Source organism: Podarcis gaigeae (genome assembly GCF_964106915.1).
Source record: "Podarcis gaigeae genome assembly, chromosome: 2".
Lineage (NCBI taxonomy): Eukaryota > Metazoa > Chordata > Lepidosauria > Squamata > Lacertidae > Podarcis > Podarcis gaigeae.
Genome location: NC_139679.1, coordinates 22,797,450 through 22,819,581, shown reverse-complemented (window position 1 = coordinate 22,819,581; position 22,132 = coordinate 22,797,450). Strand labels below are relative to the sequence as shown.

Genomic DNA, 22,132 nt, shown 5'->3' with positions numbered 1-22,132 from the left:
CGGATTAATCCATTTTGCATTACTTTCTATGGGAAAGCGTGCCTTGGTTTTGGAACGTTTTGGTTTTGGAACACTTCTGGAACGGATTAAGTTTGAGAACCAAGGTACCACTGTATCTGAGTTTCTATCACTGAACCTTGGGAAGAGTCCACATTCCATGCACTAATGTGGCTATGTAAACAAGCTAGGGCTGGCTCTGAAGAGATTACCGTTCTGTACGTTCCACAAACCCTGGAAAACACCCCACATTAACCTCTTCCTGCCAGGTTTGGGAATGAGCAATAAATCACTAATACAGAGCTGTGCTCTCACAAGTCTAACACATAGAGGTCACATGCAAAGGAAACATTCATGTTTCATCTGGCACATGATGAAGGGCCGGAAGAGGACATTCCGGCGGTGCTGTTCAAATGCATGCCGGGTGTGTTTCAACTGTCATTTTCTCTAAGGCATACATCTCAAAATCCCATTTCTATAAACACTAAACACTCCATGATGTGGCAACCAAGAGCTTCAGGTTCCCAATCCATGAGGAGGGGGCAAGCACTAGGAAACAGTGCGCATTAAGAGTGCAGACCATGATCCAAAGAAGCACATGTGTGCATGCAAATAATAATAATAATAATAATAATAATAATAATAATAATAATAGTTTTATTATTTACACCCTGCCCATCTGGCTGGGTTTCCCCAGCCACTCTGAGCAGCTCCCAACAGAATATTAAAAACACGATAAAACATCAAACTTTAAAAACTATCCTAAACAGGGCTGCGTTCAGACGTCTTTTCAAAGTCAGATAGTTGTTTATTTCCTTGGCATCTGCTGGGAGGGCGTTCCACAGGGCGGGCGCCACTACCGAGAAGGCCCTCGGCCTGATTCCCTGCAACCTCACTCCTCGCAGGGAGGGAACTGCCAGGAGGCGGTAGAATGATGGGGGTGGAGACGCTCCTTCAGGTATACTGGGCCAAAGCTGTTTAGAGCTTTAAAGTTCAGCACCAAGACTTTGAATTGTGCTCAAACATACTGGGAGTGTTACTGTTCTTGTACATGGCAGCAGCTAGTTTTTCCTTATGGGGGGCAGTCCTTCGGGTGCTACACCAGAATGTCCCTCCTGACGTTTAGGAGAAGCTTTTAAGAAGAAGTGAAGGGCGTCGAAGAAAGATGAGGAGTCCTTGTTCACGCATGGGACTGTGCCCATGACTCTTCAGCTTCATCCCAATTTGGCCTGTATCAGTTCTCCAAAATCCAGAGCAGGGCTTCTTTAAGGCCAATACAGATTCCTAGTCCTGGACCATTTGGTTATGTAATGTATGTTACCAGAACAAAGACAGGATGTCCTCATCTCCTGGAAAAGGGAGCCTTCCTTTCTCTTTATTCCAAAGAGGAAGTGGGGAGCGGCAGAGAAAAGCAGGAAGCAAAAACATTGGGACGAAATGCTAAGCAAACCTTCTTATGTGGTACTTCCCTCAAGGAGCAAAAGTCAAGGATGTTTTCCTCAATGTTCAAAGAGGGCGTAAAACACCACTCAAACAAGGCCCTTGAGTAGAAGTAGCCAAACTGCAGGTGATATTGGACTACAACTCCCATCACCCCCAACCATTGACCATGCTGTCTGGGGCTGATGGGAGTTGTAGTACAAAACAACTGGCGAGGAGAGTACTGTAGTAATAATAATAATAATTAATAATAATAATAATAAATTTTATTTATATCCCGCCCTCCCCAGCCGAAGCTGGGCTCAGGGCAGCTAACAACAATCAAAATAATCCAACATTCTAAAAACATTCATTATAAAATTAATTAAAATCAAATTAAAATCAAATTGATGGCAACCGGTAAGCAAAATTCTGTGCAGATTGCCAGAGGAGGGGGTCAGGCTGCGCCCTGACCAAAGGCCTGGTGGAACAGCTCTGTCTTGCAGGCCCTGTGGAAGGATGTCAGGTCCCGCAGAGCCCTAGTCTCTTGAGACAGAGCGTTCCACCAGATTGGAGCTGCGGCCAAGAAAGCCCTGGCTCTAGTTGAGGCCAGCCTAACTATTCGTTACTTCTGCTCCAGAGAAAGACACGGTTTTCTGAGAATGAGGCTTGCAGTTCCACATTTTAGATTCTGTTTTGGGGCTTTGGTCAGGAAGAACCATGTCAACCCAAGGCTGATAGTTCCAGAACCTTACCCCTAAATAAGAGAGCTTGAGCTGCAAAGGAGTGCATGTCCACACCCTGCTTTTTAATCCCAAGTTGGCTCCCTAAATTATGACCCACAAAAATACACAATACTGAATTTGCGTCACGCTTCACAGCAGCGAGAAATTTCAAGGGCAGGGCTGGGTTTGGCCTCTTCTGGAGGGGAAGATTACTAGAAACAGATCTATAAAAACATTGCAAAATGCCATAGGAGGTCACTGCCACTTGCCTCCACCTAATAATAATAATAATTTTATTATTTATACCCCGCCCATCTGGCTGGCAATAAACCCACTATCTCAAACCAGGTTCCCAGACAGTGTCACCTTGTACCCCTACCAATTTTGGACCAACATATATACCAATACAGACACAATTCTTTGAGTGCTACTTCTTATGTAGCCAAAATGCGGGGGGGGGGGGGGCACTTCAAGGTTTACAGAAGTACAGTGGTACCTTGGTTCTCAAACAACATGGTTCCCAAACACCAAAAACCTGGAAGTGTTCCGGTTTTCAAAGGTTTTTTGGAAGCTGAACATCCGATGCGGCTGTCGGCTATTGTTTCCAGGGCATCTGCACCAATCAGAAGCTGTGCCTTGGTTTTCGAACATTTCGGAAGTCAAGCAGACATCCAGAATGGATTAAGTTTGCCTCTTTTGTTTTTGCTATTTATTTTGCGGTTGGTTTTTTTGAGGCTTTTTCGGTTAATTTGTTTTTGTGACTGTGGGGAACCCAGTTCAGCTACTGACTGATTGATTGATTGATTGATTGATTGTGTGACTGCGGAAATAGATAAAAGCTCCCACATCCAAACAACGACTATCATCAGTGCAGGTAAGAAAAAATAATAATTTTTATTTTCATCATCTACGATACTGTCTTCTTTATTTTATAGTGCAGTACATTGATTATTGTTTTCATTTTATGGCTCAATGGTCTTGTTAGATAGTAAAATTCATGTTAAATTGCTGTTTTAGGTGTTGTTTTTAAAAGTCTGGAATGGATTAATCTGTTTTGCATTACTTTCTATGGGAAAGTGTGCCTTGGTTTTGGAATGCTTTGGTTTTGGAACAGACTTCCGGAACAGATTAAGTTTGAGAACCAAGGTTCCACTGTATTAAAAAGTCTTGTGAAAAAGCTGGCAGTGGTGTGTGACAGAAAACATCCCACTGTGTGTGCTGAATAGACATGGGATACTAATTGTTGTTGGAGTGGGAGTAGGAAAATGGAACGGCATGGATGGAAACCTGAACAGGAGCAATTCCACACTGCAACTTTTTGTTGCAGACCCCACTCACCAACACACACACAGACACACACAGCACCTCTCTGAATGCCTTTGGGAAACCCAACGTCCCATACCAATAAGCCAGCCAACTAAAAGCTATAACCCTCGCAGCAAAACAAAACAAAATAAATTCTCTAGACTTGCATCAGACCCCCGGAGGACCGAAATAATAAATCACAGAGGGAGCAGCTTCAAAGAACTCAAGTGTGGCAGCTCAGCTTGCTTTGTAGGGTTATAAAGAAGAAAACGTAAAAGCCATGTTTCTAGCCCTCAGTGTTTCAGGAGCTGGGAATCATCTGGACAATGAAAGCTTGGGTGGGGTAGTGTTAGCAGAGACCAGAATGTTGTGTTTAAGAGTTTGGTCTCTCCCGGGGCTTATGCTTTTAAAAGGAAGTGCCAAACAGTCAACTCACACCATAAGGGCATCTTTGAGCTTTGATAATTATTATTATATTATAAGGGTAGACTGTCCTGCCTGGGAAATGGCTCACCTGAGAGCTATGCAGCAGGACAGGTTGGAGTGGTTTTGTTTAGAATCTTCTAAAAGATGCCCTGAAGTTAACATTTCCAAAGGCAATAATACTACTACTACTACTAATACAGTGGCACCTCGGGTTAAGAACTTAATTCATTCTGGAGGTCCGTTCTTAACCTGAAACTGTTCTTAACCTGAGGTACCACTTTAGCTAATGGGGCCTCTCGCTGCCACTGCGCCTCCAGAGCACGATTTCTGTTCTCATCCTGAAGCAAAGTTCTTAACCTGAGGTACTGTTTCTGGGTTAGCGGAGTCTGTAACCTGAAGTGTCTGTAACCCGAGGTACCACTGTAACAATAATTTATTATTTGAACCCTGCCCATCTGGCTGGGTTTCCCCAGCCACTCTGGGCGGCTTCCAACAAAGATTAAAAATACACTAAAATGTCACACATCAAAAACGTCCCTAAACAGGGCTGCCTTCAGATGTCTTCTAAATGTCAGGTAGTTGTTTATCTCTTTCGACATCGGATGGGAGGGCGTTCCATGGGGCAGGTGCCACTACAGAGAAGCCCCTCTGCCTGGTTCCCTGTAGCTTTACTTCTCGCAGGGAGGGAACCGCCAGAAGCCCCTCGGCGCTGGACCTCAGTGTCCGGGCTGAACGATGGGGGTGGAGACGCTGAGGCCATTCAGGGATTTAAAGGTCAGCACCAACACTCTGAATTGTGCTCGGAAACGTACAGTGGTACCTCAGGTTACATGAGCTTCAGGTTACAGACTCCGCTAACCCAGAAATAGTACCTCGGGTTTCTAATGTTTTAATCCAACACTCCCCTCCCCCCTTAAAAAAACTGTATGCAACGTGCTAGCCAATGACTATCGGAAGACTGCTGAAGAGCCTGCCCACAGGGGTAGGGAACCTTTGTGGCTCCCCAAAGCTTCTCTGACTCCAATTCCCATCAGCTCCAGTTGTCACGGCCAGCGGTAAAGGATGATGGGAACTGTAGTTGAGAAAAAGAAATATCTGGAGAGCCCCAGATTTCTACTCCTGTGTTTGAGGGAGAGGTTGGGAACAAGACACAGACCAGTGTCTAGATAATAAGAGGATCTCTACATTATTAGGGTTGCCATATTTCAAAAAATGGAAATCGGGATCCAGTTGTTGAACTGTTTTTGAGGTATTTTAAAGAAAATTTGCCAAGAAAACTACATGGGTTGCTATACACCTGGGTTTTCCCAGGCATTTTTTTCTGATTTTTGGAAATTTCACCAAATGCTGTTTCCGAAGGATGAATCCCAGGTGCATCCAGAAAATTCTGGACGTAGGGAAGCCCTAGTTACATTAACCTATTAGAGGGTTGATTTCCCCACTGAATTGCTGAGGTGGAGCTGACTCGGAAGGAAGACAAGAAGCACAGAAGACCTGAAAGACTTGATTTGGTAGGGCAACCAAAGGCCAGCCAGCATTGCTTACACACATACACACAGACAAGAGTTCAAGCCAGCCAGGAACCTGCTATGACCTGGAACACTAAACCTTCCAATAAACATGCCTATCAGCATTGACATCTGGCATGAGATTTCTGAACTTCTTTCAGAACCACTGGAGATTATCTTGGCATGCAATTTTTTTTTTATTGCTCTGCATATTTGTATGCAGTAAGATGTTCGCTGACGCAAGAACACGCAAGTAATCAGAAGCTGAAAGTTCAGGTTTGGAGTTCCACGCTGTCTCTGCTGAAGCAAGGAGTTTGGCTCAGGAGATATGGCCTGTTGTGGATAGGGAGGGAGCAGTGAAGATTAAAAAAAAACCAGGACAACTGTTCAGAATCTGAGTGTGGGAGGGAAAAACAGGTCTTAGCAACCAACTGCCTGTCCCGGTTTCTCAGGTGATACAAGAAAGAAGATTCCACCTAAACATTAGGAAGAACTTCCTGACAGTAAGAGCTGTTCGACAGTGGAATTTGCTGCCAAGGAGTGTGGTGGAGTCTCCTTCTTTGGAGGTCTTTAAGCAGAGGCTTGACAACCATATGTCAGGAGTGCTCTGATGGTGTTTCCTGCTTGGCAGGGGGTTGGACTCAATGGCCCTTGTGGTCTCTTCCAACTCTATGATTCTATGATTCTACCCAAATACCTGTGCTCTCCCTCAAATGGAGACTATTGCTTCAGATGGTATTTGCACAAAACTAAATGCAGAATTGGGACGCGGGTGGCGCTGTGGTCTATACCACTGATGGGAAAGTCGGCGGTTTGAATCCCTGCGACAGGGTGAGCTCCCGTCGCTCGGTCCCTGCTCCTGCCAACCTAGCAGTTCAAAAGCACGTCAAAGTGCAAGTAGAAAAATAGGTACCGCTCCGGCAGGAAGATAAATGGCGTTTCCGTGCGCTGCTCTGGTTTTGTCAGAAACGGCTTAGTCATGGTGGCCACATGACCCAGAAAAACTGTCTGCAGACAAACGTCAGCTCCCTTGGCCAGTAAAGCGAGATGAGCGCCGCAACCCCAGAGTCATTCACAACTGCACTTAACTGTCAGGCGTCCTTTACCTTTACCTCTTTTAAATGCAGAATTACTCTTTCAGATGCCTGAAAGCTGGAAGGGGGAAATGTGAATGCTTTATAATCGGAGATATTTGGAAAGACCATGCTGGTCTCAATTGTTCTTTGTCTCTGCAAAATGCACCTTGATCATCAGGAAAAAGGTTTATTGTCTTCACAGAAGCACTAAAAAGCAAAATGCACATGCATGACTCCAGCACAGCACCCCACATGCATTCCAAGACTATCAGGCATTTTCTAAACCAGCTTGTACAGCAACAATAAAATAATAATAATAATAATAATAATAATAATAATAATAATAATAATAATTTATTTATTTATACCCCACCCTCCGCAGCCAAGGCCGGGCTCAGAGCAGCTTACAAGCAATAATAAAAACAAGTTGAATGATTACAACTTAAAAACAAAATTAAAATACAACATTAAAATATTAAAATGTAGCCTCCTCGCAGGAGGAGAAGGAAAAGAAAAAAGAAAGAGAGGGAGGGAATCAAATTGGCTCCAAGCCAAAGGCCAGGCGGAACAACTCTGTCTTACAGGCCCTGCGGAAAGAAATCAGATCCTGCAGGGCCCTGGTCTCATGAGGCAGAGCGTTCCACCAGGCCGGAGCCAGAGTTGAAAAGGCCCTGCCTCTGGTTGAAGCCAATCTAACTTCCTTAGACCACTAGGGTGTTGCTATTTATGGACCTTGAGGCTCTCCGTGGGCATACCAGGAGAGGCGGTCCTGTAGGTAGAAGTGGCTAGGTAGGAGCTTGCTTTTAACAAGAGAGATTGAAATTAAGAGCAGAAATGGTTTAAGATGCCGATCTCTGCAACCCAGAAAACAAATTGTCACCATTAACAAACAGGGTGCCATTGTGGAGTTGTAGATTTCACACAGCCCTGTTTTGAGCCTGAGGCACGCAATGACATTACATTTCAAACCATGAAGGCAGCAGGTTACCGGCTTCTCTCAATAAGTAGAGCAGAACACACACCGGTGACTCAAGCAAGGTGCTGTGAGGGTTGAGAATATGAGTGCCTGGCAAAGAGGCATTGTGAAGAATTCAGCACTAGGAAGAAAAGCTATCAAGGCTGTCCTTGATAGGAGTAACAAAGGAATAACACTTTGGCTTTTGAAGCTCTGGATGAATATGGTATTTAACAGGAAGTGAGTTTTCCTGTTATCAGTTCCATTCCCCCACAAAGACTGCCAAGTTGGGGGATAAAGTGCATAGCCTGCCCATTTGCCCATCCTTCAAGTCGGCCGCCACATCCAACTATTCCGGCAGAAGGACTCCATGTGCAGGATTTATTTGGGAGCGGCGGCGGCAGCCAGAGCATCTGCCAAGTCAGCTTTTCTGCGAACCACAAACTGCTTGTACTCTCAAAAGGCCCGTTCCAAAGTGCAAAACCAACTATGCTGGGAATCTCAACACAGGCTATGCCTATCGCACAGATCTCACCACAGAGCATTTTAATAATATCAATGAGCCCAGGTGCCTGGCATTGATGACTGCAAATGCTGTTCTATTTTGGCTGGGGGGAAGACCCCAAGGTGGTTATCACCAATGGAAGCTAAGGCCCGGAAAAGACTCAATATGGAGGCCAAATGGCCGAAATATTGGGAAATATTAGAAAAAGATGGAGATAATTGGAGGCTGCAGAGTTTGGAGAAACTAAAAGATAAAGTGCGAGATTGGTTACATTATGCTCAGATTAAAGAGGTTTTTAAGTTGGATAAAAAGATAGGATTCCAGGTGGAAAAATCAAAGTTGGAAACGGAATTGCTAGAACCTAAGACTAAGGTACTTTCAAGAATGTATAACTTGCTGTTAAAATGGAATACACAAGATGAAACGGTCAAATCGGCTATGATAAAATGGGCACAGGACATTGGGTACAATATCATGTTTGCTGACTGGGAAAGGTTATGGACCACCGGTCTGAAATTCACGGCATGTAATGCCTTGAAAGAAAATACTATGAAAATGATATATAGGTGGTACATGACTCCAGTCAAGCTCGCAAAAATATACCATTTGTCTGACAATAAATGTTGGAAATGTAAAGAAACTGAAGGAACGTTCTTTCACCTCTGGTGGACCTGCCCTAGAGTTAAGGCTTTCTGGGAAATGATATATAATAAGTTGAAAAAGGTATTTAAGTATACCTTCCCTAAGAAACCAGAGGCCTTTCTTTTAGGCATCATCGGCCAGAGGGTGTTAAAGAAGGACCGAACATTTTTTATGTATGCAACAACAGCAGCAAGGATACTTGTCGCCAAGCACTGGAAAACCCAAGATTTGCCCACACTGAAAGAATGGCAGATGCAACTGATAGACCACATGGAACTAGCAGAAATGACCGGCAGAATCCAAGATCTGGGAGAAGAGGCAGTGGAGGAGGACTGGAAGAAATTCAAGGACTATTTACAAAAATATTGTAAATTGTATGAGTGTTAAGAAAGATGTAAGATTATAAATAATATGGCACCATTACGTTAGTTGAAAGGAATATAAAGATAAGTGAAAATATAAGAAAAGATAAATTTTGGATAAATATTATGCTAAAATTAAGATTTTAAGGTTTGGGTAAAAATATCTAAAATTAGGGACACAATATTGGAAAATTATAAAATAAGAATTGAAACAAGGTGATAAATTGCTGGGTAAAGTTCGATAAACTTGGAACGCAGGAACGAGAGATGCGAGGAAGTCCAAAGAAGCGAAGAAAATATGGCTATTGTAATGTTATATGTAATTTTGTTTGTTTGTTTTTTTCTATTGTATTAAGAAAATCTTTAATAAATATCTTATAAAAAAAAATATTTTGGCTGGGGGAGAAAAGTGCTATGCAGCAGCAAGCCCACAAAGGTTTACCTCAGAGCGCAACAAGGCCTGGAGTTCAGTTCCAGATGGCAAAAAGGATAACACAATTCTTTGTGTCAGGGACCAATGCTGTGTGAATGTCTGCAGGATGGGTAGGCAAACTAAGGCCCGGGGGCCGGATGCGGCCTAATTGCCTTCTCAATCCGGCCCACGGACAGTCTGGGAATCAGCGTGTTTTTACATGAGTAGAATGTGTGCTTTTATTTAAAATGCATCTCTGGCTTATTTGTGGGGCTTGCTTGGTGTGTTTACATGAGTAGAATGTGTGCTTTTATTTAAAATGCATCTCTGGGTTTTTTGTGGGGCATAGGAATTCGTTCTTTTTTTTTTTTTCCTTTCAAAATATAGTCCAGCCCCCCACAAGGTCTGAGGGACAGCGGACCAGCCCCCTGCTGAAAAAGTTTGCTGACCCCCTGTGTCTGGAGCCAGTGTTAGAAACTGGGATAGAAAAGCTAGGAGCCAAATGGCTTCTGGGACTTGGGTTATGGGCACGAAAACAGAATGTCTAGTCGCCACGGTGGCGGGTCAGCAACCCTTTTTATTATTTCGAACTAATACGCAATTCACATAAATGACACGTTAATACCACATGTTTAGCAGAAAATGTTAATACATGTTTAATTTGGTGTTTACAATAAAAATATTGGTATCTATTCAGTTTTCAAAACGCTCTATACTTTATTAGTAAACTCCTTGATGTGATTGTCTATCCTCAACATATACTTTGAGGCTTCAAAGCAAATTCAATGGTACCTTGGGTTTACTTAATTTGTTCCGGAGGTCCGTTCTTAACTTGAAACTGTTCTTAACCTGAAGCACCACTTTAGCTAATGGGGCCTCCTGCTGCATCTGCGCTGCCGGAGCCCGATTTCTGTTCTTATCCTGAAGCAAAGTTCTTAACCTGAGGTACTATTTCTGGGTTAGCAGAGTGTGTAACCTGAAGCGTATGTAACCTGAGGTACCACTGTACGTTTCAGTAATCCTTCAGTGTCAGCCAGGTGCAAAAAAATGGCACCCAGACTTTCTGAGGCGCTCGCAAATGGAGAATCTTCAGGTGCAAAATGCGCCTGGCGCCCTGCTAATTTCGAACCCTGTCTGGGTGGCAGCTAATGGATTGAGATTGAGTTCTGACAAGGTAGAAGTATTCTTTCTGGGGGACAGAGGGTGGGCAGGTGTGGGGGACTCCCTGGTCCTGAATGGAGTAACTGCACCCCATTGTTCCACCCTGTGGAACGCCCTCCCATCAGATGTCAAGGAGATGAGTATAACCTTTAGAAGACATCTGAAGGCAGCCCTGTAGAGGGAAGATTTTTAATGTGTAATGTTTTATTATGTTTTTATATATGTTGGAAGCTGCTCTGAGTGGCTGGGGCAACCCAGTTGGATGGGTGGGGTATAAATAGTAAAATTATCATTATGGAATGGGATGTCCCTATTTTCACTGGAGAAATGTTGGAGGGTATGTGAATGGCATAAATGGGCATGGCCTTGGCATACAGCAACTACTGAAAGACACCCCAGGGGTACGTTAACTTGAGCCCTCTAGAGAATGGATCATTTTTTAGAGCTCTGCTGGGTGAGCAATAGATTGACAATTGGAAGAATGGAGGCCTATGAAACAGGATTATATCAGCTATAAAATGCTTGGGACACCCTTGAACTGACTGTCCTAAGGCAGAGGTTTCTGGTTTTTGCTTGTTAAAAGGCTTACTGGAATCTGCTGTCAAAATCCATCATTTAAAATCAATGTTGGAGACTGCCTTGTAGAAACACCAAATTCCATGGTCCATTAAAAAAATTACTCTTCGCTGTTCTTACAAAAGGTTCCATCTGCTGCTGAATCTGGAAGCTGCTACTGAAAGGATTAATCAGGGCTGTAGGAGAAAAGGCGCACAATTTGTGCTCATCAAAAGGATGGGGGGAAGGTTTCACAATGTTATGTCTCCCCTATTTTTTGGGTTAACCCAGGGGGAGCGGAGCAGAGAAAAGATAGCATTCAACTAACTTTTACTTAGAGTAGACCCATGACAATTAATGTGCCTAACAACAATTTAAATGGGTCTACTCTATGAAATTAGAGGAAATTCCTACCAATAGTACATAAAGTATTCTTTTGGTAGTACAGTCGTACCTCAGAAGTCGAACAGAATCCATTGGGGAAGTCCGTTTGACTTCCAAAATGTTTGACTTCCAAAGCACGGCTTCTGATTGGCTGCTCCAGCCTAGCATGTTCCTACAGCCAGGAATGATGGGAGTTGTAGTGCAGCAGGATCTAGAGCCAGCATAAGCAAACTCTGGCCCTCCAGATGTTTGGGACCACACTTCCCATCATCCCTAGCTAACGGGACCAATGGTCAGGGATGATGGGAATTGTAGTCCCAAACATCTGGAGGGCCGGAGTTTGCTTATGCTGGCTCTAGATCCTGCTGCACTACAACTCCCATCATTCCTGGCTGTAGGAACATGCTAGGCTGGAACTGATAGGAACTGAAATCCAAAACATCTAGAGAGCACCAGGTTGGCTACCCCACTGTTGACACTATGGGCTGGCTCATTGATGTATATGAGAATAGAGGAGCAATGTTGCACGGCAAATTTCTTTCATTGTATACAGTGGTACCTCGGGTTACATACGCTTCAGGTTACATATGCTTCAGGTTACATACTCCGCTAACCCAGAAATAGTACCTCGGGTTAAGAACTTTGCTTCAGGATGAGAACAGAAATCGTGCGGCGGCAGCAGGAGGCCCCATTAGCTAAAGTAGTGCTTCAGGTTAAGTACAGTTTCAGGTTAAGAATGAACTCCGGAACTAATTAAGTACTTAACCCGAGGTACCACTGTATAAGCTAGGCGCCAAATGGCCCCTTGAAACAAGGTTGCAGTCGCCAAAATGGACTGTCTAGTTGCCATTTGGGGGCAAGACGCCCCTAAAGACTTATTTTTCAAATGATGGTCTGACTGTGATCAATTCTCAGTCAAACATCTGGCTAGTTCAGATGACAACCTTGAGCTAGGTTAAGAGCTCTGAGAACATAAAGAAGAAAAGTCACTTGATTCAGGGACAGTCCACATATATACTGGCCTATTCCAACCTCTTTTTCTTAATGGGGACTGCTCCTGCTCTGGCTGTACACAAACAGAGCAATTTGGTTCCAGAAATTCATTCCAGTTGTGCAGATAACATGTAAGTGACAGAATTCTACAGCATGGGGTATTAGCGTGTGAAAACAGTCCAGAACCAATAATCCCCAGGCATGCACCTCCAAATGGCAGAGACATCAAACGCCATCTTGGTGCCCAGGCATCTTCACTTGGTCACAAGTGGTCAAAAGCCAGGTGCAAAATGCGCCTGGCTAATTTCAAACACTGCTGAGAACATGAGACGGCAGCAATGCAGGAATAAATCCTTACGACAAAGACACATCGTATAACGTTTTCAGGTAAACAGTTCTGCCTGGAAATAAATTCTGAAAGCATGCCTGCAGCAGCCGATGAAACACAACCACTGAGCCTAAGCTGGCTCAAAGATTACTACAGTATCTGGATAGCTCAAGGAGATGAATTATGCATGACTCTCGTGTTTGAATGTTTGCTGGATCTTTAGAAGTGCAAAGACTAGCATTATGGCACACAAGCAAACATAGGGATGCAACCAACCTACAGTTCAACACACACCCCATATCTGATCTCCTGTTGAAGCCTATTCTTACTCCTCAGTTTTAAAAATGACATAAATTAAAGGGAGATTGGCCTATCGCCTCCAATTAGACAGGAATGGTTAGCTGGCTAGAAGCTCTGGGTTCAGAATAAGTATGCCATTGAACACCAGTTACCTTAAGGGACCAGTGAGCTACAGCGCTGATGCCCTGCTTCTGAGCTTCTCAGATGCATGTGGATGGTCACTTCTTTGAACAGACTATACAGTGGTACCTCGGGTTACAGATGCTTTGGGATACAGACTCCATAACCCCAGAAATCATACCTCGGGTTAAGACCTTTGCTGCAGGACGAGAACAGAAATCGTGCAGCGGCAGCAGGAGGCCCCATTAACTAAAGTGGTACCTCAGGTTAAGAACAGTTTCAGATTAAGAACAGACCTCCAGAACGAATTAAGTTCTTAACCCGAGGTACCACTGTAGAGATGCAGGACAATATGCTTGGCATGATTCAGGAGAACTTTTCTTATTTTTTCAACATGGTGCCCTTCATATGCTCAGCGCTAAAAAATCATTACAGTGGTACCTCAGGTTACATACGCTTCAGGTTACATACACTTCGGGTTACAGACTCCACTAACCCAGAAATAGTACCTTGGGTTAAGAACTTTGCTTCAGGATGAGAACAGAAATCGTGCAGTGGCGGCACAGCAGGAGGCCCCATTAGCTAAAGCGGTGCTTCAGGTTAAGAACAGTTTCAGGCTAAGAACAGACCTCCGGAACGAATTAAGTATGTAACCAGAGGTACCACTGTATGTGGTAAGCACCAAATGGCTCCTTAAACCAGGGCTGCAGTTCCCAAATCAGAATGCCTAGTTGCCATTTTGGAGCCAGCATTTTGGAGCCAGATGACTCAAAACTCCTCCCCACCCCATACGACTGGTTGGTTCCTGAAATTCATTCCGATTGTGCAGATGTAATATAACAGGTAGAGTTCTGCAGGATACTGGTATGTTGCTAGTGAGTGAAAACAGTCTAGATCCAATGATTCGCAGGCCTGCACCTCCAGCTGGTGGAAAAGTCAGGAGCCATCCTGGCCCCTGGGCATCTTCACTTTGTCGCAAGCGTTCAATAGCCAGGTACAAAATCTGCCTGTCGCCTAGCAAATTTCGAACACTGATGTTGCTCAACTACAATTCCCATCAGATCCAGCTGGCATAAGTCAGTGGTCAGGAATTATGGGAGTTGTAGTCCAGCAAGAAAGGAAAGGGAATTATGTTGCTTAACCCTGGACTAAATTCCTTGGGCATGCTTGTCAACACATCCCAGTGGCTCAACACCGGCTCCTCCCAATTGAAAACACATACGTTTAAAGGTCGTGTCTTCTGCCAACACGGCCCTCTAGAGCAGGGGTCAACAAACCTTTTCAGCAGGGGACCGGTCAGCCGTCCCTCAGACCTTGGGGTGGGGCCCGGACTATATTTTGGGAAAAAATAAAAATGAACAAATTCCTATGCCCCACAAATAACCCAGAGATACATTTTAAATAAATGCACACATTCTACTCATGTCAAAACACCAGGCAGGCCCCACAAATAACCCAGAGATGCATTTTAAATAAAAGGACACATTCTACTCATGTAAAAACACGCTGATTCCTGGACCGACAAGATTGAGAAGGCGATTGGGCCGGATCCGGCCCCCGGACCTTGGTTTGCCTACCCATGTTCTAGAGCTATACACTCGTATTACGCAACTCCCCAGTATTATCCCGGCTAAGCAGATTACTGAAACCGTTACAGAACTCCAAATCCCTGCTAACGCTCCAGAGTCCGCAGATGGGACTTCGGACTAACCTTTAGCATACAAAGCCACGTTGGGAAGCTGAACTCGCTGCACCAGAGAGGGAGGGATGCCAGGAATCTCTCAGCTTGCCAACCTCCTCATATCATGCATAAGCTGCATGCGGAGCTGTCTCTGGGCAGAGACAGGGCCACAAATAGCGATGCAACTCTTGCTAATGCTGCCATCCAGAAAAAAACAACATCCCACCCAGCACTCGGAAACTGAGCTGCTTGTGCATCAGGTGCCAAAATGGAACTCTTAGCAAGCATTCCTGAAGCTTCACCTCAGAAGTCCCTGTGTGACACAGCAGAGTCTTGACTTAAATCTGGGGAAGGGTGGGGGACAAAGACAGAGAAAGGCCATTACCTTAAAAACCATTGTAAACAGTGAAAATCGTCCGTAGGATTTGAATAACACTTGTAGTTTAACGGTGAATTTTGGAGATAATGGAGATGTATACGATTTGGATTATAGTTGGAACCTCAGTCCTCAAACAAAATCCGTTCCGTAAGCCCATTTGGCTTCCGAAATGTTCAGAAACCAAGGTGCGGCTTCCCGTTGGTTGCAAGAGCTTCTTGCACTTGGCAGAAGCAGCATCACACATTTGGGTTCTAAAATACATTTGAAACAGGAAGCATTTACTTCCAGGTTTTCAGCGTTCAGGAACCAAGGTTCCACTGTATTATAAAAGATGCAAGAGGAAAGGATTACCATATTTTTCGCCCTATAGGGCGCACCGGCCCATAGGGCACACCTAGTTTTTTTTTGGGGGGGGGGGAATAAAGAAAAAAAATTATCCCCCCCAGCCCCCAGAACAGGCTGCTGTCCGCAAGCCTTGGGAGCCCAGCAGGAAATCCCGCCGGGCTCCCAAGGCTTGCGGACATCTGCCCGAAGCCCGGGGTGTGCTGCAGAGTGCACCCTGGGCTTTGGGCTGCAGGCTGCTGTCCGCAAGCCTTGGGAGCCCGGTGGGAACTCCCGCCAGGCTCCCAGGGCTTGCGGATAGCTTCCTGAAGCCTGGAGAGCGAGAGGGGTCGGTGCGCACCAACCCCTCTCGCTCTCCAGGCTTCAGCGAAAGCCTGCATTCGCCCCATAGGACGCACATACATTTCCCCTTCATTTTTGGAGGGGGAAAAGTGTGTCCTATAGGGCGAAAAATACGGTAATAATAGGACCCAAAAGGGGAGAAGAGAAGTCCGGGAGATTCTTTGGAATCTTGTCTTTATGTTGTATGTTTGTGATTTAAAAATTTTAATTTGAAAACCAAATAAATAAGAGAGAGAGAGAGAGAGTGTGTCCAGGAGAGTTTCTAATGCAGGTCTAGGACAGGCTACTCCCCCATGGTGAAAGCAGCATAGCTTTAGGGAAAGTTCTGCTCATTATAGAGCTAGAAAAGATTCAGGAAAGGGGAATCCACAAGTTGAAGGGGTTGGTGCAAGTCTCCCATGAGGAAGGCTTGCAAAACTGGCAGCTTCCAAGTAAAGCGGGAAAGGCATGATAAGAGGTGTGTTTCATGACTCTGGAGGGAAGACATCAAGTTTGCTACAATTTAAAAGAGAATTGCATAAAAATGCCTTACAGGTGGCATTTGACACCGGTTAAGTTAGCTAAAATATTTAGATCCAGGACAAGCGTATGTTAGAAATGAGGGAGGCTGAAGGCACATGGATTCACATGTGGTGGAACTGTAAAAATATTAGACAGTTTGGGCAAATGATTTACAACAAGATTAAGAAAAATTTTACATGCTCTTTCCTGAAAAATCCCTGAAGCCTTCCTGCTAGGAATTATGGGTCATGAAATTCCAAAAAAGTTCAGGAGAATCTTTATGTAAGCCACTGTAGCAGCCAGAATTTTAATTGCAAAATACGGGGAAGGATAGGATATACCATCTAAACTAGATTGGCAAAACCAATTAAGGGAATACGCTGAACTGGTGAGACTATCAGGTTAAGAGACGCTGCAGATGAAAAATTTATCAGAGAATGGGACATATACAGAGTTTATGTAAAAGAACACTGTCAAATTACTAATCCATTGGCAGATTTTTTACAGCTGTATCTTGCCCTTCTTTCTGGACACTGTGAGTAGTGTGCATGGCGTTCCCAAATGGTCTTTCATTCAGATCCTGATCTTCTGAACTTCAGAAATACACCAAGACAACAAACGCTCATTCGAATGTACAGCTCACAGAAAAGAGAAAGCTCCTGAAAGCAAGTGTCAGTATGGCTGAGAACAGTTCTGAACACCTTTGAGACTTGTTTGGCAAAACAGGGACACGTATGCCAGTCCTTCACAGACACAGATAGCCATCTGCATGCATTTCTTAGAGGTTGGCATCCTGGCCAGGTCACACCCTAGAGTTTCTCCCACACACCTTTAAAATGGCATCTGAATTGGGACATTATGTTAAGGACAGTTTCTCCTCTCTCTTCCTCCTTCCTCCCCTGTTAGGAAACACTCTAAGGAGGTCACACAGTATGTGGAAGAAGACAGGCATCAGGAGGGGAAGCAGGGAGACACAAAAACATGACTCCCAATTCTGTTTGTAAAAGGTACAGTGAGAAGTACTCAGCCTGCGATCTGGAAATGCCAACTTTATTTGCACAAAGGCCAAGCCACCAGTCCACCAAAGGACAACACAGGCAAGATGTTTGCTGTCACATACTCTATTGTGAAGCAAGCCACGATTATTCCAATTTCCAGAAAAGCTTGAAGGTGGGACTAAGATGCCTCAAGGTTACCCAGTCAGAGAAGATGCTGTTTGAACATGGAGGCACAAGCAGTTAATATAATTTTGAAGCCTCAAGCCCAGAGATGGGGAAACAGCAGCCTTTCATTTTATGGAACTACAGCTCCCATCATCGCTGGCTAGGGCTGATTGGAATGGGAAGAGTTTCCTTATTCCTGCACTAGACCACCTACTGTATCACCAAGGGCAAATTGCTGTTGGAGAATGCAAAACAAAAGCAGTCAGCAGCTTAGACCAGGGGTCAGCAAACGGGCCGGTCGACTGTCCCTCAGACCTTGTGGGGAGCCAGACTATATTTTGAAAAAAAAAATGAACTAATTCCTATGCCCCACAAATAACCCAGAGATGCATTTTAAATAAAAGGACACATTCTACTCATTTTAAAACACGCTGATTCCTGGACTGTCTGTGGGCAGGATTTAGAAGGTGATTGGGCTGGATTCGGCCCTGGGTTTGCCTACCCATGAGCTAGACTCTAGGCTTCTCAAAGCAAAGTCCAGCCTGCTTTTGCTCACCAGAAAAGCACAGTGTACACCAATGGTTCCAGAGAAATACTATATGGGACCTGGGCAAGAAGACTAGGGCTCCAATATCCACTGGGTTGTGAAGCTCGCTGGGTTGCCTTGGTCAGGTCAGTATTTAATGATTAGCCATTGTTATATTTATATCCCATCTTTCCTCCGAGCAGCAAAATGTGGTATACAACGCATCTCCCCCTCTCCTTTTTATCCTCACAACAACCCTGTGAGGTAGGTTAGGCTGAGAGAAAGTGACTGGGCCAAGGTCACTCAGTGGGCTTCAGCAGACTCAATCAGTAGAGGATGGGCAAAATATTTTTGCATTGCTGGGGGATGACCTAGATCACCTTTGTGGTCCCTTTCAACTCCACAATTCTGTTATTCTATATACAGCAGTTGTCCCAAGAACTCCTGTTATGAGGGCAGCTCTAGAAATGGGTCCGTATAGTTAAAGCTATGGTTTTCCTAGTAGTGATGTATAGAAGTGAGAGCTGGACCATAAAGAAGGCTGATCGCTGAAGAATTGATGCTTTTGAATTATGGTGCTGGAGGAGACTCTTGAGAGTCCCATGGACTGCAAGAAGATCAAACCTCTCCATTCTGAAGGAAATCAGCCCTGAGTGCTCACTGGAAGGACAGATCCTGAAGCTGAGGCTCCAATACTTTGGCCACCTTATGAGAAGAGAAGACTCCCTGGAAAAGACCCTGATGTTGGGAAAGATGGAGGGCACAAGGAGAAGGGGATGAAAGAGGACGAGATGGCTGGACACTGTTCTTGAAGCTACCAGCATGAGTTTGACCAAACTGCAGGAGGCAGTGGAAGACAGGAGTGCCTGGCGTGCTCTGGTCCAGGGGGTCACGAAGAGTCGGACATGACTAAACGACTAAACAACAACAACTATAAATGGGGGGTACACACAAATAAGTCACTCAAATAAAAAGAACTTTGTGCAATGACATTAATTTCGTCTTTTAATTACTGCATAATTACAGATTATGTCATTGCGAAGTTAAGAACCCACGAGAAACAGAGATAAAAACAAACGGGGGAAAAGAAGATTCCGGTTGTCTCAGCGGCCGTAAATAAGTTGACTCACTGCTTATTCTCTCACTAAGTGAGCAAAACTCTGCAAGTGACATGCTCGACCTCAATTTCTCAACCCGCCTTCTCAACTACCAGGTTATGACAACACAATCCTCTGTGTTGGAGAGACGTTTCACCGCAGAGGAGGCCTGACGGGACTTGTTGCTCTCTCCTACCTGAAAATCGTGGGCTTTTCCGCCTTGCCAGCCAATGCCCCCTTCACAGCTTCTGTGTCAGGCAGCCTACGGTACCATCCCAACCGGGTCTACAAGGGAAGTAAGCGCTGCTGACCCCACCCCCCCACCCCACAGGTCTAGGCTTCCCATATTTCAAAGGCTGAAAAAGTTGTCGAGCTATTTATTTACGCCAAAGTTCTAGCTATGTTCAGCGGAAATCGGCACCGCCGACGTCAGTGGCCGTGCGTCCGGATTTTCCCGGACACGCAGTGTGTCTCCGGGAAATTCCGGGCGCGCGAGCACCCGAGAACATGGGGTCTGGGTGCAGGCTGGAGGGGGGGGCCAAGTCGCTTACTCTTCTGTGACCCAAAGCCAACTCCCCCCCAGCCTTTGCTGTCCCGGGAACACCCCCGCACCGCCGGCCGTCTACTCACGAGGCACTCCCGGACCCGCTCGTGGAAAAGCTGCTCCCGCGTCGACAGCACATCGCCTTCCGCGGAGTCCATGCTCTGGTCAGCATGGCTGAAGGCGAGAAGGGCTGGCTCGGGAGCCGGGGGAAGCAGCGCGCGGGAATCCCAGAGGCGCCCCAGGGCGGGAGCCACAATGGAGAAGGGAGAGAGCTCCGTCCGCTTTCCTCCTCCTCCGACTTCGCAGGCGGCTCTTATTTGGGGGGGGGGGTCCCTTTCGACGTCACAATGGCGCGGCGACGTCACAATGTACCCTCGGCCGCAGCCCGCGGAGCTCCGCGTTCCATTCTTAAAGAGACACGGCCCCCCACCCGCCAGCCAACGACGCCACACTCGCAGCAAAGGAAAGAGGCAGTCTGACGACGCCAGCTCCCCTTCGACGGAAACGCGCCGATTGGCTGGAGAAGGGCTCGTTTTCATTGGCTGCCTCCGCAGGCAGCGGCTCAACCTGGTAGGCCGAGCGGAACGTCCATTATTCCGCAGGTAGCCACGCCCACCCCGCCTGTGAGCGCGCAACCCCAAAGGCGTCCGCGACTGGACCTAAAGGTCAGGGGTCCCTTTGCCTTTACATTTATTTCTTCCTTTCTCTGCCCCGGTGCGGCACCCTCGTTGAGACAGGGGGACTCTTTTGAAGTTCGAGGGAAAGTTTCTAGAAGATCATGGACCCTGAGGATCATTTGTGGGAAATACAGTAATTGCATACAGCTGAAAACGCTGGCAGCATTAAGATAGATTCAACAGTGTAAACAAGTTTTGATGGATGCAATAATGGTATAGTTTTTGTAAAATGTGCTAGGATTCATGATACGTGAAATGAACCATGGGAGGAGAAGAAGGGAAGTCATTGATATTTTAAGGGTGTAAAAAATGAGTATTTTAAAATAGAAAAATTAATAAAAATTATATATATATATATAAAGGATCATCTAGTCCAAACTAGACGCAGGAATATGTAGCTGTCCCATATGGGGATTGAACCTGCAACCTTTGGTGTTATCAGCACCGTGCTGTAGCCAAAATCTGCTGGGAGCTCAGATGCTGCAGCTGCTAGATTTAATCTGGAGCATTTAGTCCATCTGCTAAAGATCTTGGTCAGTTCGCTCGATAAAGTTTATTTGTGCTCTCTGGAGCTGTTGAACTGCTGGTTGGAAAAGCACTAAATGTTATCCCATGCAGCTCGCACAGTTCTGTTCTCAGTGTGATTCTCCCTGTCCGAGAACTAGAGTAACAAAACACAGTTTGGTGCACACACACAACAACAACAACAACATCTGGCAGGGTTTCCCCAGCCTCTGAGTGGCTCTCAACAGAATACAGTCTTAAAAACACGATAAAACATAAAAAACTTCCCTAAACTGGGCTGCCTTCAGATGTCTTCTAAAAGTCAGACAATTGTTAATTTCCTTGACATCGGAGGGCGTTCCACAGGGCGGGTGCCACTACTGAGAAGGCCCTTTGCCTGGTTCCCTGTAACCTCACTTCTCGCAGTGAGGGAACCACCAGAAGGCTCTCGGATCTGGACCTCAGTGTCCGGGCTGAACGATGAAGGTGGAGATGCACGCACCCCACACATGTTTACACATGCACAAACACACAACATTAACACGCATACCCCTCCATACGTTTGTTCTTAAAGGGCATAAAATGTGCAACATAACTTAGACTCACAGAATTGTAGAGTTGGAAGGGACCCCGAGAGTCACCCAGTCCAACCCCTTCGTTGACAATGGAAGAGTGCGCCATTGGGAGGGAAGTCAAACCATTGAAGAGTTACAGCGCCTGTTGTGGCTATAGAGACTGATTCCAGAGAGACATGTTTGTTTTCTTGCTGGTTGGTGCAGATGCTGTGACAATGTCCTACTTGGAGCACAGCAGCCCTCCCACTGAAAATGTCAAGCATTTTTTTTTTTAATCTGAAAATCTCAAAACCACATATAAAGATTGAAATATTTGAAGTGGGATCATGCACAATTGTGATTATGCAATAAAAGGCACCTGGAAGTGCCATTAAACTCTCAACACCTCCCTACGGTGCGTTTCATAGTGTGGACAGCTGGTTGCAGCATATTGCCATGTGGCAGAGTCAGGACCAGCATCCAATGTAGGCATTTTGGGCTCATCTGGATCCATGGAGCTGCCAACCCCAGAGCCATGGCCTTCCCTCGATGTCCTCTGAAAAGACAAGCAGTAACAAGAGTGAGGAGTCGTCACAGGGGCCTCTTTCACTTGCCTTGCGTTCTCCCACTAGTCAGATGTAAACATTGG

At 45.4% G+C, this 22,132-nt stretch overlaps 1 protein-coding gene across 3 annotated transcripts in view; it reads right to left on the bottom strand.

Moving 5' to 3' along the window:
* Positions 1–20,302, bottom strand: part of LMBR1L (limb development membrane protein 1 like) — a 50,491-nt gene extending 30,189 nt beyond the window's left edge. For all 3 annotated transcript variants that reach the window (XR_014561341.1, XR_014561342.1, XM_083727556.1), the window contains exon 1: positions 19,835–20,302. Coding sequence is in view for 1 of the 3 variants with exons in the window: in XM_083727556.1 (XP_083583682.1) it covers positions 19,835–20,287 (453 nt within the window). In the remaining 2 variants the exon portion in view is untranslated. The remainder of the gene's footprint in view (positions 1–19,834) is intronic.
* Between the last annotated feature and the right edge of the window lie 1,830 nt (positions 20,303–22,132).